This window comes from Pelophylax lessonae (genome assembly GCF_965119305.1).
Source record: "Pelophylax lessonae genome assembly, chromosome: 1".
NCBI classification, from domain to species: domain Eukaryota; kingdom Metazoa; phylum Chordata; class Amphibia; order Anura; family Ranidae; genus Pelophylax; species Pelophylax lessonae.
This window is the reverse complement of record NC_138768.1, coordinates 79,759,442-79,779,703: the sequence shown is the minus strand read 5'-3', so window position 1 is coordinate 79,779,703 and position 20,262 is coordinate 79,759,442. Positions and strand designations below refer to the sequence as shown.

The 20,262-nt window shown below is 42.4% G+C and overlaps 1 protein-coding gene across 1 annotated transcript in view; it reads right to left on the bottom strand.

The window, feature by feature from the left end:
• Positions 1 to 20,262, bottom strand: part of WDR70 (WD repeat domain 70) — a 463,052-nt gene that overhangs the window by 159,461 nt on the left and 283,329 nt on the right. The window contains exon 11 of the mRNA XM_082255751.1: positions 19,763 to 19,862. Coding sequence (XP_082111877.1) covers positions 19,763 to 19,862 — 100 coding nt within the window. The remainder of the gene's footprint in view (positions 1 to 19,762; positions 19,863 to 20,262) is intronic.

Below are 20,262 nucleotides of genomic sequence, written 5' to 3'. Positions count from 1 at the left end.
TAGAACTTCCAGTTCTGGCGCTCCATGTTGAAGGAGTGTCCCCAGCTCGCCGCCAAACCCGCCAGATAGCTGACACACACAGGAGCCTCCATGGCACGATTTGTGGAGTGTCCACCCACTGCGCCTGACCAATCTGACACTCCAGATCAGCTGGCGGAAATAACTATGGCTGACACAGCAACAACTGACAAGCGCTCAGGCACACAGTGTACAGTCTCAGTACCTACAGACTCAGCAGACCCAACCTATGCTCAGATCGCTAAAGCAGTGGCTGCAATTCTGTCTCCTACCATAACCTCTGCTGTAGAAGCTGCTGTCACACAAGGACTGGCTCAGATACACAGAGAGCTTGGATTTCAACTGAAACGCATCCAAGAGAGGAGGAGGTCACACAAAATGCTACCAATATTCAAAATCATAAGGAGGCTCTCCAATTACTGCAGGACAAAATCGAAGATCTAGAAAATAGATCAAGGAGGAACAACCTCCGAATCATAGGAGTCCCAGAATCCTTAAAGCCGGATTCCTTGTTATTACTGAGTTCGTCAGCCATTCCTAATGCTTTAGGGATAAGCACACATTGCCCTGTTGAATGGGCACACAGAATAGGAGCACTCAACGAAAACCAGAAAACTCCAAGACCAGTTATAGTCCGCTATTTAAACTATGCCGACAAATACCAAATAATACAAAAGTTTAGACGCTAATGCTCTCTGCAGATAGAGGGGCACAATCTCCTATTCAAGTTGTAAAGTGCTGCGTAAACTGTCGGCGCTATAGAAAACCTATATAATAATAACATTTGCGGATTATTCAGCAAAAGGGTCCCGAAAACGCAAAGCTTTCTCGCAAGTATGCACTGCTCTATTTTAACAATGTATTAAATTCAGGCTTGCATACCCGGCAGTCCTACACTTTACAACCCCAGAAGGTGAACGTCTAACATTCTACTCACCCTCAGAAGCGGAGCAATTTTTATCTTCTACCAATCTACCCCCTGAAGATACCCCCACCCCCTGAAGATAACCCCTCCCCAGCCTGTAAGGCAACCCTATCACGTAAAGCACAACTCAGTCCCAATAAGGAAACCAAGAAGAAGGTCAGATATAGCTCTTCCCCCAACCACAGGATAACCACCTGATTCATACATCGCAAGCTTGTTCTAATCAAAGGCTATATATACCTCCTCTGACACCAATCGTGATCAGACTTCTGTATCCGGCCCATGTGTACGTACATGTGATGTTTGAGTTTCTCTTTTGCTTACTGCACATTTAGGATTGCATACTTTTGTTAGATATTTGTGTATATGTACACCAATGTACCAATCCCTGAATTAACCCTTAGTTCGGATTCTGGTAAAGCTAGTTAAAGCAACATATAGCTCAGGTTAGGATTTCTATACTTCACTACCCCCTGGTGCACTCTACCGACACCCAAGCGGCTATTAAGGGCTTAAGGGAACCATTGCTCATACACTTCACATGTAGAAAAGAGCAAAGTCACAATTGTGGCTTTATGGGAAAGATGCTTTTTTCCTTTCCATTGGCTCTTCCTGGGACACCCCTACTGGTCCATGGGCTTTCCCATCTTTTGTGATACCCCCCCCCCCCTCAAACACAGATCATGCCCTGCCTCCATATCGCTCACAGAACAGGCCACTCATTGGTAACAAAGAGATCTTACCAAGCCCTAACCACTTTTTCCTACAGCAACCATATAAAGAGTATTGTGGAATGTCAAAGGCTTAAGATCCCCCAACAAACACATGATGGTACAACGCCACCTCAAGCGGCTAAAGACCGATGTTGCCCTATTACAGGAAACCCATCAATCAGATCACAGAGAGATAACTGCGCTAAACTCCTATAAATAAGCAGCAACTTAAATTGCGACAAACAACTGAAACAAAGTAGATTAATAAATAAGTTGAGCTTCCAATTTCCATCGCCTGAAAAAACTATGGGTAGGTGAAGTAGTGGGATCTCCAGCAGTAGGTTGTAAAGCAGGAACTATAATTTTGCTACAAAAAAAATGTACCTTGCACCATACATTCAGGCAGGTAAAACCGTCCTCCGAGGTAAAATAATTGCATACACCACTTAATTCAAAAAGCCTCGCTTCACCAGTGCAAATAAGCAAGTGAAGAATTATGAAGAGAACAAAATGATTTGGCCAGCTCTGACTCATTGGAACATAAGAAAGCCTGGCATGCAGCCAAACGTCAATTCGATCTTTGGGCTGAACAACTAGAGAAGATAAAATGGTCACACCTAGAAGTGCAATTACAAAGATTTGGTAACAAACCGGGTAAACTGCTATCTAGACTGGTTAGAGGTCCCCATACTCCGACTCATATCTTGTCACTCAGAGATGAAGCGGGCCAACTCACTCAGTCACCAAGGGAAATCACCAACATATTGAAGGCTTACTATACTAAACTATACTCTGAAGACACCATTAGGGCTGTCTGCTATCCCCTATACTTTTCAACCTTGCTCTGGAACCCCTATCAAGGTACCTACTGAAGTCACCCCCCCTTTGGGTATACCCAAAGGCAGAGAGGAACTCCGGACAGCATTGTTCGCCCCACGACATGCGCCTCTTTACATCCAATCCCTCATCAGATTTAAACACCCTACATTCCCTTCTAGACAAATTTCACTCTTACAGGGCTCAGGGTCAACTATGATAAAAGCGAAGTACTACCTCTTACAAACTAACCCCGTCACAGTGGGACACCTCCTCTCCCTTTCTATTAGCAAACACCATATCACCTATTTGGGCATTCGGATTTGAAAAGGACCGTCCTCAATTTTATCATCTCATTTTTAAACCATTATTTGAAAAAGATCAGGAAATAATTTGAGGTTTGGATGACTACCCCTGTCGTTTTTTGTAAGGTGATTTTTTCCCTGCCTTTTATACCCTCTGCAGACAATCCCCATCCTCTTAAAACATAAAGATATACAAATAATTACCAAAACAATCTCTTCTTTTATAGGGTATACAAAGAGACCTCATATTGCCTTAACAAAACTGCACCTTCTGAAGAGCGCAGGGGGAGCTATCCTACCCGATATCCGGTTGTACAACCTAGCCTGTTTACAAGTAACTAAACTTATACGGGGTGTAACAGGCCTAAACATCTTACATAATGTTATTTAGCCATAGTCCAACCGGACGATCCATCTCTGACCATCAAAACTATGCCACCCACCAATGGGTACATCTATGCCTCTTAGCTGCAAGCAAAGTTATCTTAAAAACCTGGACCATTGGAAATGTTGATATAGTTCAGTTTGGTCACTTTTCTATTTGAAAAATATATGTTTCTTTTTCCTTCTGGACCATTATAAAACTCTAATAAAAATTATTTGAAATAAAAACCTGGACCATCTCATCTCCCCCCACAGTATCAGCGGTTAAAAAAGAACTTACAACTCTTCTCTACGAGAAAAATTAGATACAGAGATTCAGAACTATACACCCACAAAAAAGTTCTTTACGAGGTGGCGCTCATACATCGAATATACCTTTTCTCCATCGGAAAGCATTAATGACATCCTTTCAATATACAGAATGGTATCTTGAGGAGTCTGACACATTCACTGGGCAAGTTGAAGATTCTGGCCCCCTAATCTGCTAATTAGACCTACTTACCTATGTGACACACACCTTTATCCCATACGTCTGACCTACAGTCAGGTCCATAAATATTGGGACATCAACACAATTCTAATCTTTTTGGCTCTATACACCAATACAATGGATTTGAAATGAAACAAACAAGATGAGCTTTAAATGCAGTCTTTCAGCTTTAGTTTGAGGGCATTTACATCCAAATCAGGTGAAGGAATTACAACAGTTTGTATATGTGCCTCCCACTTTTTAAGGGACCAAAAGTAATGGGTCAGATTAACAATCATAAATCAAACTTTCACTTTTTAATACTTGGTTGCAAATCCTTTGCAGTCAATTACAGCCTGAAGTCTGGAACGCATAGACATCACCAGACGCTGGGTTTCATCCCTGGTGATGCTCTGCCAGGCCTCTACTGCAACTGTCTTCAGTTCCTGCTTGTTCTTGGGGCATTTTCCCTTCAGTTTTGTCTTCAGCAAGTGAAATGCATGCTCAATCGGATTCAGGTCAGGTGATTGACTTGGCCATTGCATAACATTCCACTTCTTTCCCTTAAAAAACTCTTTGGTTGCTTTTGCAGTATGCTTCGGGTCATTGTCCATCTGCACAGTGAAGCGCCATCCAATGAGTTCTGAAGCATTTGGCTTAATATGAGCAGATAATATTGCCCGAAACACTTCAAAATCCATCCTGCTGCTTTTGTCAGCAGTCACATCATCAATAAATACAACAGAACCAGTTCCATTGGAAGCCATACATGCCCACGCCATGACACTAACACCACCATGCTTCACTGATGAGGTGGTATGCTTTGGATCATGAGCAGTTCCTTGCCTTCTCCATACTCTTCTCTTCCCATCACTCTGGTACAAGTTGACCTTGGTCTCATCTGTCCATAGGATGTTGTTCCAGAACTGTGAAGCCTTTTTTAGATGTTGTTTGGCAAACTCTAATCTGGCCTTCCTGTTTTTGAGGCTCACGAATGGTTTACATTTTGTGGTAAACCCTCTGTATTCACTCTGGTGAAGTCTTCTCTTGACTGTTGACTTTGACACACATACACCTAGCTCCTGGAGAGTGTTCTTGATCTGGCCAACTGTTGTGAAGGGTGTTTTCTTCACCAGGGAAAGAATTCTTCCGGGTCTTTTGGTGTTGCTGAGCTCACCGGTGCGTTCTTTCTTTTTAAGGATATCCCAAACAGTTGATATGGCCACACTTAATGCTTTTGCTATCTCTTTGATGGGTTTGTTTTGTTTTTTCAGCCTAATGATATCTTGCTTCACTGATAGTGACAGCTCTTTGGATCTCATATTGAGAGTTGACAGCAACAGATTCCAAATGCAAATAGCACACTTGAAATTAATTCTGGACCTTTTATCTGCTCTTTGTAAATGGGATAATGAGGGAATAACACACATCTGGCCATGAAACAGCTGAGCAGCCAAATGTCCCATTCTTTTTGGTCCCTTAAAATGTGGGAGGCACATATACAAGCTGTTGTAATTCCTACAACTTTCATCTGATTTGGATGTAAATACCCTCAAATTAAAGCTGAAAGTCTGCAGTTAAAGCACATCTTGTTTGTTCCATTTCAAATCCATTATAGAGCCAAAAAGATTAGAATTGTTTCGATGTCCCAATATTAATGGACCTGACTGTATATTCTTTTGGGGCTGACCACCCTTATTATTTCTAATTAATGTTCCTACTTAGAATGTTCATGTAAAAGTTTAAATAAAATTAACGACTATGAAAAACCTAATGATTAACATCTGACTAATGTAATGCATGTTACTGATCAGTCTAGAGTCATCCAAACTATAGGTTGCTTTTCTCTTCCACTACCATGCGAGATTGCCAGCTGCCACGCGGTTCTTGGTACCCCATATAATTCAATACTAGTAGGTCATGTTTGTCTAGTAACATACTGTGTATAAATGCTTTGTTTGTACTTTAGAATTCCCAATAAAAAGATTTGGGGAAAAAAAAGTAAGATTTCTGGAAGCGTATAATAGAGTTCATCGATGGTCACAGCGCTCCTTAAATCATAACTAGTGGGTTATATTGCCTCTTCCAGGAATAGGACTAGGCAGAACAAAAAAAAAAACGGGCTACGCCCATGGGCTGTCCTACGCTGTTATACAACCCCCCTCTCTGCTCTAGGTAGTCAGTTTAGTAGCAAGCGATATTATAAGTATCAAAACTCCTTAGAGGGGTGGGTGCTGGGTCCGTCGATGAACTCAGAGAAATGGATTTTACGGTAAGTACAAAAACCCCATTTTCTCTTTCGTTCATTGACGGACACAGCGCTCCATAAAGCATAACTAGTGGGACGTCCAAAAGCAGTGCCAAAAGGAAAATGAGGGGTGGGGAAAATAACCCAAGGCTAAACATAAGAGCCCTTAACCAGGACACAGGAGTCTTAACCAGGTTACAGGAGCCCCGCCTGAAAAATAACAGGTTTAAAGAAAAAACACCCCTCAAGAGGGAACAGCCCCTCTTAAACAGCAGCTGGCAAAACTTTGCGGCCAAAAGAAGCATCCGCAGATGCCAAAGTATCTGCCATATAGAATTTTGTACCGGTAGGCACGTACAACCAAGTGGCAGCTTTGCAAACTTGCAATATTGAAGCCTGATGACAGAAGGCCCAAGAAGCACTCAGCGCCCGAGTAGAATGCGCCATGAAAGGGAAAGGTGGAACTTGACGTTTAATGAAATAGGCCTGAGTCACCGTCTGATCCATCTGGAGATGATAGCCGAAGAAGCGACCAGCCCTTTTCTTGGTTTGTCCATAACCACAAAAAGTGAGTCTGACCTCCGAAAGGACTCAGTAGCTGCCAGATAAACCCGAATCACACGAACCACATCCAAGGTATGCAGGGTAAATTTCTTGGGATGAGCTGGCTTAGGACACAAGCAGTAATGGAACAAGGTCATCTAGAGCACAGGGCAAACATGCCAAATTGCACCCCCCCCCCCAAAGATGTATGAGCAGCATTACGTATCTGCAAAAAATCACCACTCCTAGCACACCTCCCCAAATGTCCCCTCCTAGAATAGTTCTTATCCCCTGCGCCCCCCAAACTCTCCCTCCCAACATAAATTCCTTTCCCCCAACCTCCTTGTGGTGTCGCACCTCACATGATACCTCAGTGCCCTGGGCAGTCTCCCCTCCTGCCCACTCCTTGTCCCGGCCCTGGACACAAGGAAGGCTTAAATACTTCAATGGAATGTAATCTCAAAAGATTCTCGAGGTAGACGGTGCCCCGCTCATTCTTGCATGGCGTGCAGTTATGGAATCATTTTCTTCCATAGACAGCTTATCATGAGGTCAAACTAAGAAACAGTACAAATGGCATTTGAGATCCAATGTACATTTTATCTGAAAGCAACAATCTAGAGGTAGACTAGACTGTCAAAGTTCACATACTTCTCAAGGCTATATAACTAAATAGCAAGATATTGGACTTTCTAACTCTTCGTTATGAAAATAGAGAGCCAATAGTACAGTAAGGACTACCAACCAAATACCCAGAAGTCATATACCGTAGGTAAAGACATAGGAGAAGCAAGAGTGGAAAATTTGGAGAGCTCTTTTGATCTTGGTATGATGACAGGAACACCCGATTCTAATTTCAAGGACTTGAAAAGGTAGTAAATGCAAGGATGTACTTACTTTTCCCACATTACATATCTGCATTTTTATTAAAGTGAAACTTCACTCTCTCAACCAACATTGACTATTTTTAATCCTTATGCTGCGAACATTAGTAAATAGATAGGAAAATACATCATATGTATTTGTTTTAAAAATGTTTTTTACATTTCTTAAGTTACTTCCTGGCTTCCAGGCCTAGGCCAAAATGATGTCATACATCCCAGGAGTCTTTAGGAGGAGAGGAGAGAAGGAGGGGTTTTCTCAGCTAAGCACACCCTCTTCCCTGCATACCTGAGCTAAGGAAATGGATTCCAAAAAGTAAATGCTACATAAATCATCTGCTCTTACTCAAGACGGCCATGGCCAGAAATGCTAGGGGTGTTTTTCTAAGTGATTTCTCAGCAATATAAAGCATGGAGACATTGACTAATAGGTGAATCTGCTTTGAATAATAAAAATGAATTAAATTGTGTTTTTGGTTTGGGTTTATCATATACAGTGTAGTTCAACTTAAAGTCCCCATTCACACTGATGCGGATTTGACCCGATCTGAAAGGCATAGATTTGCATGTCATCTGAAAAAATAGGCCTTTCACATCTATGTAGTGCAATTCTGATCCGGTTAAAAAAAATGTAATCTCCGTAGACTTTAATGGGACTGGATTGAAATCCTGTGTTCACATCAATGAGAATCCAGCTTAGGTCCATACCAGACCCCCTATCTGAGCATACAGTCCGGCAGGCCAGGAAAGGGGGAGCAAGCTTCCTTGCCCGAACCATATCAGGACACTTGGACTAAACATGGGGGGGTGCTTAGGCGCCTTAAAGGCGCTCTAATAAGTTGGAAACTACCACTGCGCCTCAGCATAAAGACTAATACTAATAAAAAGTTAAGCAAAATGTTCAAGATAACAATGAATAAATAAAAGAGTAAGCTAAGTAAGAAATAACCAACAATTAAAGTCAGTAAAAATGAGCAGCTGCCACTTAAAAAGAAATGAATAGTAAAACCTTGTCTACCTCCTTGTAACCAATCATTGAAAGTGGACTGTGGCGCATCACAAACCTCATCCGTGAACAAAAGTGACAATAAAATAGTAATGAGTAATCAGTACATGTGCATAATAAATATATAAATAAATAAGATTTCATAAATGGGACAAGAGTGTCACCGCTCCCTCTAAGTCAAACACTTATCAGATATAGGACAAAAAAAATTGTATATCCATTCACACTGATGCGGATTTGACCCGATCTGAAAGGCATAGATTTGCATGTCATCTGAAAAAATAGGCCTTTCACATCTATGTAGTGCAATTCTGATCCGGTTAAAAAAAATGTAATCTCCGTAGACTTTAATGGGACTGGATTGAAATCCTGTGTTCACATCAATGAGAATCCAGCTTAGGTCCATACCAGACCCCCTATCTGAGCATACAGTCCGGCAGGCCAGGAAAGGGGGAGCAAGCTTCCTTGCCCGAACCATATTAGGACACTTGGACTAAACATGGGGGGGTGCTTAGGGGTTCGGCTCACCCCCCCCCCCCCAAAGCACCTTGTCCCCATGTTGATGAGGACAAGGGAAAAAGTCAACAATTTTCACGGGTAAGTGCCGGGTTCACACTAAAGCAATGTCAGACATTGCATGTGATTCGCACCGCACTGCTCTGCAAATCACATGCATTATCTGTGCGATGCAAATTCAGCCATACAGATTGTATGGCTGAATTCGCATCACATTCAGACCGAAGTCATGCAGGACCCTTTTTTTGGTCCGCACCAGAATCGGATTGCATGGGTGTTCGTTCACACCTGTGCGATCCGATTCCTGTCTGTAATGACAGTTCACGCTGCGACATGCAAACGAATCTGGGGGTGTCAGTTCGCATATGGCAGTGTGAGATGCGGGGACCCGCAGTGGATTTGCAGGTTTCCCGCATTGAACCAATATGAACCGGCACGAATACTTACTTTTTCACATGAATGTATACGTCTTTTCAACCTGCAATAATATTTCTTTATTTAGCAGGTTGCCCGAAGCATCATTTCATTTTTTTTAAATGTCTACATTAGGAGCACCATGCAACAATATACCTATGCTGTTTGAGACCTTCATGACCGATGTTCTTGGAAGCAATTGAGATATAAGAGCTACACAAGAACACAGCACTGCGTGGTGTCCACTAATGTAACAAACCTACAATGCCTTGGTGGTTTCCATATGTCTTCCCAGTCTAATTTCTCCATGTATGGAAGTAAATCGTACATAAAACCTTGGATATTAAATTTACACATGTCCTACAGCCAGACTTTGTTCTTCACACTTATATTTAAACCAAAAAGAAAAGCACAATCTGTCACTGACATTACAGCATAGAATGCATTTATCATACTGGGAAAGAAGAGCATTTATTGTAGGGACCGGGTTTCTCTTTGCATTTAACCCTGAATGGCTAGCTAGGCCTGCCCAGTGTCACAGTCTCGTGAGCGGAGGATCGGTTGTAGGAGTTAAATTGTCTCCTATTTTAATCTACACATTGAGCAGGTGTGTTACTGTAAAACCCAGTGCACATCTGTGTTAGTTGGTCCCCTTCCAGCTAACTACTCTAAGTTGGATTTACGCTACCTTACTGCTCCATTTCTGGACAGGGTACAAGTGAGTCATCAAACTACAGTCACAACACATTTATGAAAAAAAAAAAAGCATAAAATATTGCAGGTTTCTCACCAATAACTCGCCTTATCCTCTCAAGAGAATGGCTTTGTAGGGGTTTGCAAAAACGTGAGCTTTAAACCTAAATAACAGGCACAAAAGCCCAGTTTACATTGACAGGAAATAGGAGGAAATGGTTCCCCCAGAAGTACTTTTTACAGGGAATTAAAATACTTACATGTCTCTTTCTTTTGTCAGATTTAAAGCAGAACTACTGGCTATGCCATGTGGTTTTCCAAACTAGCCACTTTGTAATAATTATGCCGTTACCGTGAGTGCTCCTACACCTGTATACCCCGTCAGGGCTAGACAAAAACCAGTTCCCAATCTTGGGTAACTGGACCATTCAGTAATAGGTCTGCATATATGGTATACATTTCGGACATGTCACAATATACAGAAACACTATCAAATTCAAAAAGCTGCATGTTTAATCACTATAAAGAAATCTGTGGAGCTTCAGTCAAGTGACTCTGGCTAGGCCTGAGATGAGGCATGTGGAAGCATTTCCTCAGTCTTCTCCCCGCTGGAGATCAGACTACGACATCCTAACAGTGAAGTGGCTGCAGCAAAGGACCGATCTGTGTTAGACATTTAAAAACACAGCCAAGAACAGCACAGAACCCAGGATTTACATGTGTGCCATTTCTGAGATGATATCTCAGTCCTGGAAGAAGATGCTAAACCTGGATATTGCCTGAAAAAAAGATTGTTTTATCCTTCTGGGGACAAACACAGATGATGGCTTTGTCAGGATAAATACTGGGATTTTCTCTGTGGGGTTTAATAAATATCTGAAAGTGTTACTTAAAGAGGAGCTACAGTCTGCTCCCATAATTTGGAATAAAAACATCTTTGCCATTCTGAAGCTTCCCTCCAACCACTGTGCATATTATTTCATATATACTGTGATTCTGTACTTACCAAATATGCTGCAGAAATCCCCCTCCACTAAGTTTGGCTGCAGCCATATTAACTGTGGGCAGCTGAAGCTGCTGCCTTTTCACTTCCTGGACTTACATAGACACACACACATATATATATATATATATATATATATATATACACACACACACACACACACACAGACAGACACACTCACACCACTGCTTTCCTGCACATTTCTCCTCTCTTGATGAATACTCAAGGATCTCTGCAGTCTCCTGTTATCTCTGCAGTCTAGAGACAACCTGATACGGGGCCCAATACAGACAACCTGATATGGGCCCCATACAGACAACCTGATACGGGGCCCCATATAGACAACCTGATACGGGGCCCCATACAGACAACCTGACATGGGGCCCCATACAGACAACCTGACATGGGGCCCCATACAGACAACCTGACATGGGGCCCCATGCAGACAACCTGACATGGGGCCCCATACAGACAACCTGACACAGGGCCCCATACAGACAACCTGACACAGGGCCCATAAAGCCAATGCTCTAGTTATGAATGAACACAGTGAGTGATCTGTACCAATCAAACAATTGTGTTCATTCAGGAGAGGAAGGGGCTGATAAGAATGACATATTTCCTGGACCCTTACCCATGCTCAATCTTGAAGGATCCTGTTGTGTGCTTGCAGCTGCTCATGGGAAGGAGAGTTGGAAAGCCCAGACAGCAGGGGAAAATGTATGGTGCACGGGGACCAATTATGGTGGGGGGCAATTACTGGAACCAATCCTTTGTATGTCTCTCTCTGCAGCGGCTGAAAGTCAATGGGAGGGAGAGGTGAGAAAGCCAGCTTTCAGATGCTGCAGAGAGAGCCATACAGGGAATGGATATCAGTAATTGCCCCCCCTGCAGCACTGATCACCCTCCCTGCCCACATCCGACAAACGCTGCTGCCTGGGCCCCCCTGCTGGCCCGGGTCCTGTACAGGAGGACTGGTGGTACCCCCTTATCTACTGCCCTGCCTATGACTAATCCCTCCTCCCTTGCTGGCAAACTCTCAAGAGAGTGAGAGAGAGAGCTGTGCATGATGTCCTTAGCCTAGGCTTTTTACCAGACAAGAAAGAGGAGGTGGGCTGTATGAGGTATTTACTGGCAGAGAAAAAACGTTTTACTATCCAAAGTTAAAACAGCAAAAGCAGAGGATTTAAAGTGATTGTAAATGATCATCTTGTAAAACAACCCATTCTGTTTAAAATGGAAATGAAAGGCAAAAATGTTTGTATAGATATAAAAAAAACATTAAGAAGAAATGCAGAATCCACCTTAAAGGCGCTCTAATAATTTGGAAACTACCACTGCGCCTCAGCATAAAGACTAATACTAATAAAAAGTTAAGCAAAATGTTCAAGATAACAATGAATAAATAAAAGAGTAAGCTAAGTAAGAAATAACCAACAATTAAAGTCAGTAAAAATGAGCAGCTGCCACTTAAAAAGAAATGAATAGTAAAACCTTGTCTACCTCCTTGTAACCAGTCATTGAAAGTGGACTGTGGCGCATCACAAACCTCATCCGTGAACAAAAGTGACAATAAAATAGTAATGAGTAATCAGTACATATGCATAATAAATATATAAATAAATAAGAGTTCATAAATGGGACAAGAGTGTCACCGCTCCCTCTAAGTCAAACACTCACCAGATATAGGACAAAAAAAATCGTATATCCAGCACCAGTAGGAAAAAACCCTTTAAGGATTACCACATATTGCTTCTCAACATGCAGCTGGTGATAATAGAATGCCTGAAAGGCTCTCTGTGGTGACTATCAGTGACTGCAGTATAAATCACTTTGGAGTGACCCCGATGACGAAGTCCCGTAGGACGTAACGCGTACAGGAAAGTGGTGCTGCTTCTACTGACAGTGTCACCTGTCGCTAGCCTGGCTTGAGTGTGAGCCAAATATGTACTTCTCTTTTTATTCTTAATTGTATATGCAAGATTCAAGTGGTTTTATTTGTACTAATCCAGAGTATTATTAGCTGGTGGCTATGGATTGGAATATGTGCTGATCCTTAAAGGGTTTTTTCCTACCGTTGCTGGATATGCAATTTTTTGTCCTATATCTGGTAAGTGTTTGACTTAGAGGGAGCGGTGACACTCATTCACGTGGTGTGGTGTAAAGTCAAGTTCAGAAGTTCAAAATTGTCCCGTTTATGAACTCTTATTTATATATTTATTATGCATATGTACTGATTACTCATTACTATTTTATTGTCACTTGCCTTAGCATCCCTGGGAGTAGACAGTCTCTCAGGTTTGGTGTTCAGTGGGAGAAATAGTGCCCAGCTGTTGGTGGCACTTGAAGGCATAGTGCCCCATTGTTGGTATTAGTGAGAGCAATAGTGCCCCACCATTGGTATTAGTGAGAGCAATAGTGCCCCATTATTGGTATTAGTGAGAGCAATAGTGCCCTATCGTTGGTATTCGTGAGAACAATAGTGCCCCATAGTTAGTATTATTGAGAGCAATAGTGTCCAATCTTTGGTATTAGTGAGAACGATAGTGCCCCATCGTTGGTATTAGTGAGAACGATAGTGCCCCATCGTTGGTATTAGTGAGAGCAATAGTGCCCCATCCTTGGTATTAGTGAGAGCAATAGTGTCCCATCCTTGGTATTAGTGAGAGCAATATTGCCCCATCGTTGGTATTATTGAGAGCAATATTGCCCCATCGTTGGTATTAGTGAGAGCAATAGTGCCCCATTGTTGGTATTATCGAGAGCAATAGTGCCCCATCGTTGGTATTATCGAGAGCAATAGTGCCCCATCATTGGTATTAGTGAGAGCAATAGTGCCCCATCATTGGTATTAGTGAGAGCAATAGTGCCCCATCGTTGGTATTAGTGAGAGCAATATTGCCCCATCGTTGGTATTATTGAGAGCAATATTGCCCCATCGTTGGTATTAGTGAGAGCAATAGTGCCCCATTGTTGGTATTATCGAGAGCAATAGTGCCCCATCGTTGGTATTATTGAGAGCAATAGTGCCCCATCATTGGTATTAGTGAGAGCAATAGTGCCCCATCATTGGTATTAGTGAGAGCAATAGTGCCCCATCGTTGGTATTAGTGAGAGCAATAGTGCCCCATCGTTGGTATTAGTGAGAGCAATAGTGCCCCATCCTTGGTATTCGTGAGAGAAATAGTGCCCCATCCTTGGTATTCGTGAGAGAAATAGTGCCCCATCGTCGGTGTAAGCAGGTGAAATAATGCCCCACTGTTGCCAGTGGGAGGAATAATGCCTCTATTGTGGTGTCAGTGAGAGGGATAGTGCCCCATTGTTGGTATCAGTGGAAGGAATGGTGCCTCATAGTTGGTGTCAGTTGAAGGAATTGTGCTTCATTAATAATTTATTGCACTGAGTGCAGCAGCGCTCCTCAATAGTTCACAAAGTCCATTGTCCTCCACCCAAGATGCTAAAACAGTGCTGCTAAAAGTCAGTGCAGAGATTTCCTTCAAAGGGGAAGCTGTAAGCTTCAATCGTTCACCATCGCACCCTTTGTGCTCAGTGGGTTACGCAGTAGGAATTGTGCTTCATTGTTGGTGTCATTGAAAGGACTGATGCCTCATCATTGGTGTCAGTGGGAGGAATAGTGCCTCATATCGGTGGAAGGATCAGTGCACTGCGGTCCGGATAAAAGGTAAGCAAAGAGCCGAATCTGGAGACCACTGATCTACATCTTAATAAAACTTCTGGAAGTTGTACTGCCCACTGACGCCTAGAAGCTCTACAGCACAGCCAACAGCAAGAGTTGTTGCAGAATATCCTGGCACAAGTATATTCAAATGAAAGCTTTGCTAAAAGAAACATTCATTCCAACAATGAAGCCTTTTATGCTAAAAATGCTAGGTGCCTGGCTGTGATGCTGAACCTCTGGCTTCAACAGTTCAAGTCAATGACCCAGGGAAAGTATGTAGATAACGTCTGACTATTCTCTAGTTTCCTATTTGTTCCAGCTCAGTAACTATGAAAGTACTGAACTTTGTTAGAACACTTATTTCCCAGTATTAATCCAGAACAGAGAGGTGTCTCTTCTTTTATCCAACGTCCGCACCCCCAAATTAAAGCAAACCAAGCATGCATGTTTAAGCAGTTTCCCAGAAAGTATTGAAGTCAGCAAGTTGGCATACCAGTCAGTCAATTAGAATTTTTGGAAGGATAGGCTAACTCTATATTAAATAATTACAGTATGACTAGAAGGTACAAAAATCACAATGGGTTAAAGGAAATTTGTAGCGTTGTCCTAGAAATCCTCTAATCAGCAGTGTCTGACAGTCTGTACAATCCCAGCTCATTTTCTACATTTACCAGATGAAAAATGGATAGTGTGGGGCTACATCATGGTTGACTAGCTCTTATCACAGGCATCCTGGGGAAAGCATAAGTGAAGACTGTTAGAAAAAATGTAAGGATCCGAAAGCTCCAGTCATCTATCTACAACTTAATCTTGACAAAGTAGCAAAAGAACTAAAGGCAACAACATCGTTTATTTTAAATAAGCAGCGGAAAGAAGAAATAAAATCCCAGAGCTGCCAAAAGATTTCAACTGCTGACTTAATTCCATGCAGGAAACCAATGACATAAATCGGATTTGTCGCATTTCATTGCACCAATTATCAATAAATTCACCAATGTATTTGAAAAGTTAGCTTTAATTACAACTGTTTTCTTTCAGGTTTGTAAGTCTATTTGCAAGCCCAATACTTTTGCCATCTTGCATCTACAAGGTAGGGACGTGCAGTAACTATATGTAGCACCCTCCTAGGTAGGTGCTAGAGAGTGAATATCGTTTTTGGCTCTGTCTGCCTATCAGAGGGGCAGCAGGCAAATCTATATTGCTTTCTGTCTAGCAGAGAGCAGGATCTGTGATTTAGGTCTGCTCAGTGTGCTCAGTATGTGATTCATTGAGTCTAGAGGAGTGTTTCACACTGGTCCAATAGGGAGGCATGTTGGACAGTGGGAGGAAACCTGACCAATGGATACATTTGAGACCAATGCATACAGCCTTTGATACAGTCCTGGTGATTGGAAGAGACAGGCTGTCTCGGTGCATTCTGGGATACTGTATAAAATCCAGGAGCACATGTGCTGCGGGGTCTTTGGCTGGTGAGTAGAGTCCTGGAGGGAGGTAGACGGCTGCCTCCTCCTCTGTAGCAGTGGCATCAGGTCGTCCTGAGGGCCAGAGGAACGGAGCTGAATACAGAGGTCCAGGACAGCTAACTGAGGGGGAGACACTGGAGACCGAAGAAAAACAGTATTGTGAGTACAGGGGATCATGTCAAGGGGACTTACCTGAGGGGGGCCACCCAGGAGTAGGATAGTCAGTGAACGGTGTCAGTGGTCAAGAGAGAGGACACTAGGAGAGTGTCCTGAAGATAACAGTAGTTAATCAAATTATCTGGAAACAGACTTAACCCTAAATCCACCTAAATGGCAAGGTGGATCAAAAGCCTGGCTGTATCTACAGATAGATGTCCTCCCAACTTTATGCATAGTTAATTTGGAGTATCCCAGTATTCTCTTCTCCCATCCCTTTTTGCCATCTCCCATCCCAAAAACAACTACAAACCCCTGGACTGATCATTGACTGAGCCAAGAAGTAAAGTGTTAAATTGTGAATGCCAGTGTTGTTAACAGTAACTCAGGGGGACCCGGAAGTGTAATATCCAGCAGTCCTCAAGGGGGCAGTGCCACATATATGTTATGGGGGCCCCATAGTAAAAATTATTGATGGGTCCCCTACTTATTTAATCTTCAACTTAAAAGAAATTAATCTACAGATGCCAAATTACAACAGCTTAGCATTTGTATACTGGTTTCCAAACAACAGTATATACATAAGGGCTGAACAAATCCCAGAAGCCAGGTAAGTAGCCCATATTTTAGATGAGGGAGACTTCCCCCCATTGTTCGAATACACTAATTAGCACTGCAGGCTATAACCTGCGGTGCTGCTCAAGTAAGTAAAAAAAGACAATGCTCCTTAAAAATTACAGCTGTTGCCTAACTTTCTGTTGTCAATAAATCTGGTTTCTGGATTGGACAGGCTGACTCCTGAATTCCATTTAATTTGACCACTCTGATATTTCTATTAACCGCTTAAGCCCCAGAAGATTTTACCCCCTTCCTGACAAGGGCCTTTTTTGCGATTCGGCACTGCGTGACTTTAACGGACAATTGCGCAGTCATGCGACGCTGTACCTAAACGAATTTGACGTCCTTTTTTTTCCCACAAACAGAGCTTTCTTTTGGTGGTATTTGATCACCTGTGCGATTTTTTGATCATGCGCTATAAACAAAAAAAGAGCGTCAATTTTGCAAAAATAACAATATTTTTCACATTTTTTTATATGAAATTCCCAAAAAAAAATGTAAAAATCTAAAATTTAACATTTTTTGGCAATTTGTTTTATGCTACATGTTTGCTAAAAAAAAAAAAAAAAAAAAAAAAAAAAAAAAAATCGCAAAAAGCGTATTTTGATTGGTTTGCGCAAAAGTTATCGCGTTTACTAACAAAGGGAAAGATTTTTGTCATTTTTGTTGTTTTTTTTTTTTTTTTTTAAACGAGTAATGGTGGCGATCTGCGATTTTTTTTTGCGGGACTGCGACATGGCGGCGGACAGATCGGACCCTTGACTGATATTTTTGACACTTTTGGGGTTACCAGTGACATTACTGCAGTAATCAGTGTTATAAATATGCACTGTTACTGTAAAAATTACACTGGCAGTGAAGGAGTTAACTCTATTGGAGAGGGAGGGGTTAAGTGTGTCCTAGGGGCGTGTTTCTAACTGTGATGGGACATGGCTACTGGTGTAAGAACAAAGATCAACGGTCCTACATAGTAGAACTGTGTGATCTCCATTTTTACACAGAGGAGAATGACAGGCGGCTTGTTTACATTAGCCGCCTGCCTTTCTCCCTTCACGGCGAACGATCGCGAGAGACTGGCGGACATCTTTAGTGATAAAATATAATTTAGCAATTCAGCTGTAGGAATCCACCATCTTTGGTAAGATCATATGAGAGGGGGCGAAGACAAGAGCTTCTCACCCCTGGGGCTTAAGGCTTTTTCCACACTTGCGACCAGGAGTCAATAAAAACAGGCAGTTGATCTGCCTTTTTACGGCCTTCCCCCAACTGCCCACCTATAAGTAGACATGGTGCCACTCGGATGGGTACGCATTGCCATGGCTGTGACGCGTCGCATCATGGTGCTGTAATTTTAATGTTGCAAGCCAATTTTACAAAAGCAAGCCAAAAGCTTAGTTAGCTTAGCAGTGTTCAGCAATAAAGCTTTGCATAATGGAGCTGCAATTTAGGGGGAAAAAAACGGGCAACCTCCTGCGATTCATTGCGGACCTATTTCCGGGGAGTGGGAGACGCCACCTTAAGTGTGAAAGGAGCCTAGTTCTAGAATGCATCAATGTAGGTATGAGTTACACAGTTAAGGCCCACAACTAAGATAACAGGTGCTGCTAAAGACTCCACCGGGTTGCTAGGACTGCGGACAAAGACAGAGCTCGTCCGACTTTAAGGAGGTGTATGACAGCCTCAGCACGGTCTTCTACCAGGCCACACCCACAACATCTTGCATTCTGCCCCAGAGCAGAATCATGGGGATGCCCATGAGTAAGCCCTGGGACAGATTGAAACACATGGAGGGAGTGGCCTGGTTGAAGCCTGGGCTGAGGCACCTCCTTACAGGGTTTCACTGTCATGTGCGAACTTTAGGACTTCCTTTCGCTACTAAATAGTTAGGGGCCATAGTACGCAAAACATGAAGGTGAGAAAAGAAAAGAGGAAAAAGCAGCTCATCCAAAATATGCACATGCAGATGAACTACTAGTAGTATAAGCATGCATCCAATCCATGCGTTTTCCTCACGTTTTTCAGTCACAATTAAAGTGGATGTAAACCCTTGCATATACCCAGTGAAGTGAACAGCCTCAGATGATACACAGGGATGAAACAAATTGCTCTAAATACATTTTACATGTATATCTGCTGTCTTTAGCTTGCTATATTCTTTAGAAAGTGAACATCAGGTTACAATTTGTTCCTCCTGTATTAGCTGTGGGAGTGGAGTCTTTGAATACACTGTGTGACAGCTGATTGAAGGAAAGGCACCCCCCCCCCCTTCCACATAAGCAGTAGAACGAAGATACTTGCAGAGCTGTGCTGTGAATAGACCAGCTCTCTGCTAATCTATTGTCAGCAGCCCCCCCGACACAAATTTTCAGCTGCTTTTATCTCCAGTGTCGTAGAACTTGTCAGACATTATCATGCTGATAACAGAGGAACGGAGCAGCAAAAAAATGGCGGGACTAAGTGCTTTGGAAAGATATAAGTAAACGCTACAGATATCTGTGTGCAGGTCAAATTTTATGAATCGGGTTTACATCTACTTTAAGTATGCAAAATCTAGAAGCATCCCAAGTGAATTATACCTTGCTTTCTATATTCAGGACAAATGGGGCCTTTGTTTGGAGGTAAATGTTAATAGATCACCTGATTTTTTAATATCCCTTATCCAGCCCTATCACACGTGCAGCGCCATGAAAGAAAGCCTACTTCCCCGATGCCCTATAAATGTGTTTCGGCACCCCTGACGAACCCAGATGGCACCCTGGTTGAGAAAGGCTGGCTTGACTGTATACCTTTTTTTATGAACAACTATATAAACAATATTCTAATCGGAAATATTTTTGTACCCTCTTTCTGGCATATCTCAATAATGCTTTTGTTCAGAATGTCTTCTTCACCATGCAACTTTTATTACCTACCTCCTCGTGTAGCAAGGATGGTGCCGCCGTAGGAGAAAACAATACAGGAAGTATCTGTACTTGGGGTGTGAGCCTGTTTGCAGTGAAATTTTGTGTGAACCTAAAAATAAATAAAACAGAATTTAGATAAATAATACTAAAACATATCTGATTAATATTATACAGGATTTATATAGTGCTGACAGTTATCGCAGTGCTTTACAAATAAGGGCAGACAGTACAATTACAATACAGTTTAATACAGGAGGAATCAAAGAGCCCTGCTTGTTGGAGCTTACAATCTAAGAGGGAGGGTTAAGAGATACAAAAGTTAATAACTGTGGGGGATGGGCTGATGGAGAAAAAAAATGTCCACTTGTTAGGTGGGAGCCAGATAGGCCTCTCTGAAGAGATGAGTTTTCAGGGATTGTCTAAAAGTGGGCAGAGTAGGAGATAGTCAGATAGATTGGAGTAGGGAGTTCCAGAGGATGGGAGAGGCTCTGGAAAAGTCTTGGAGGCAA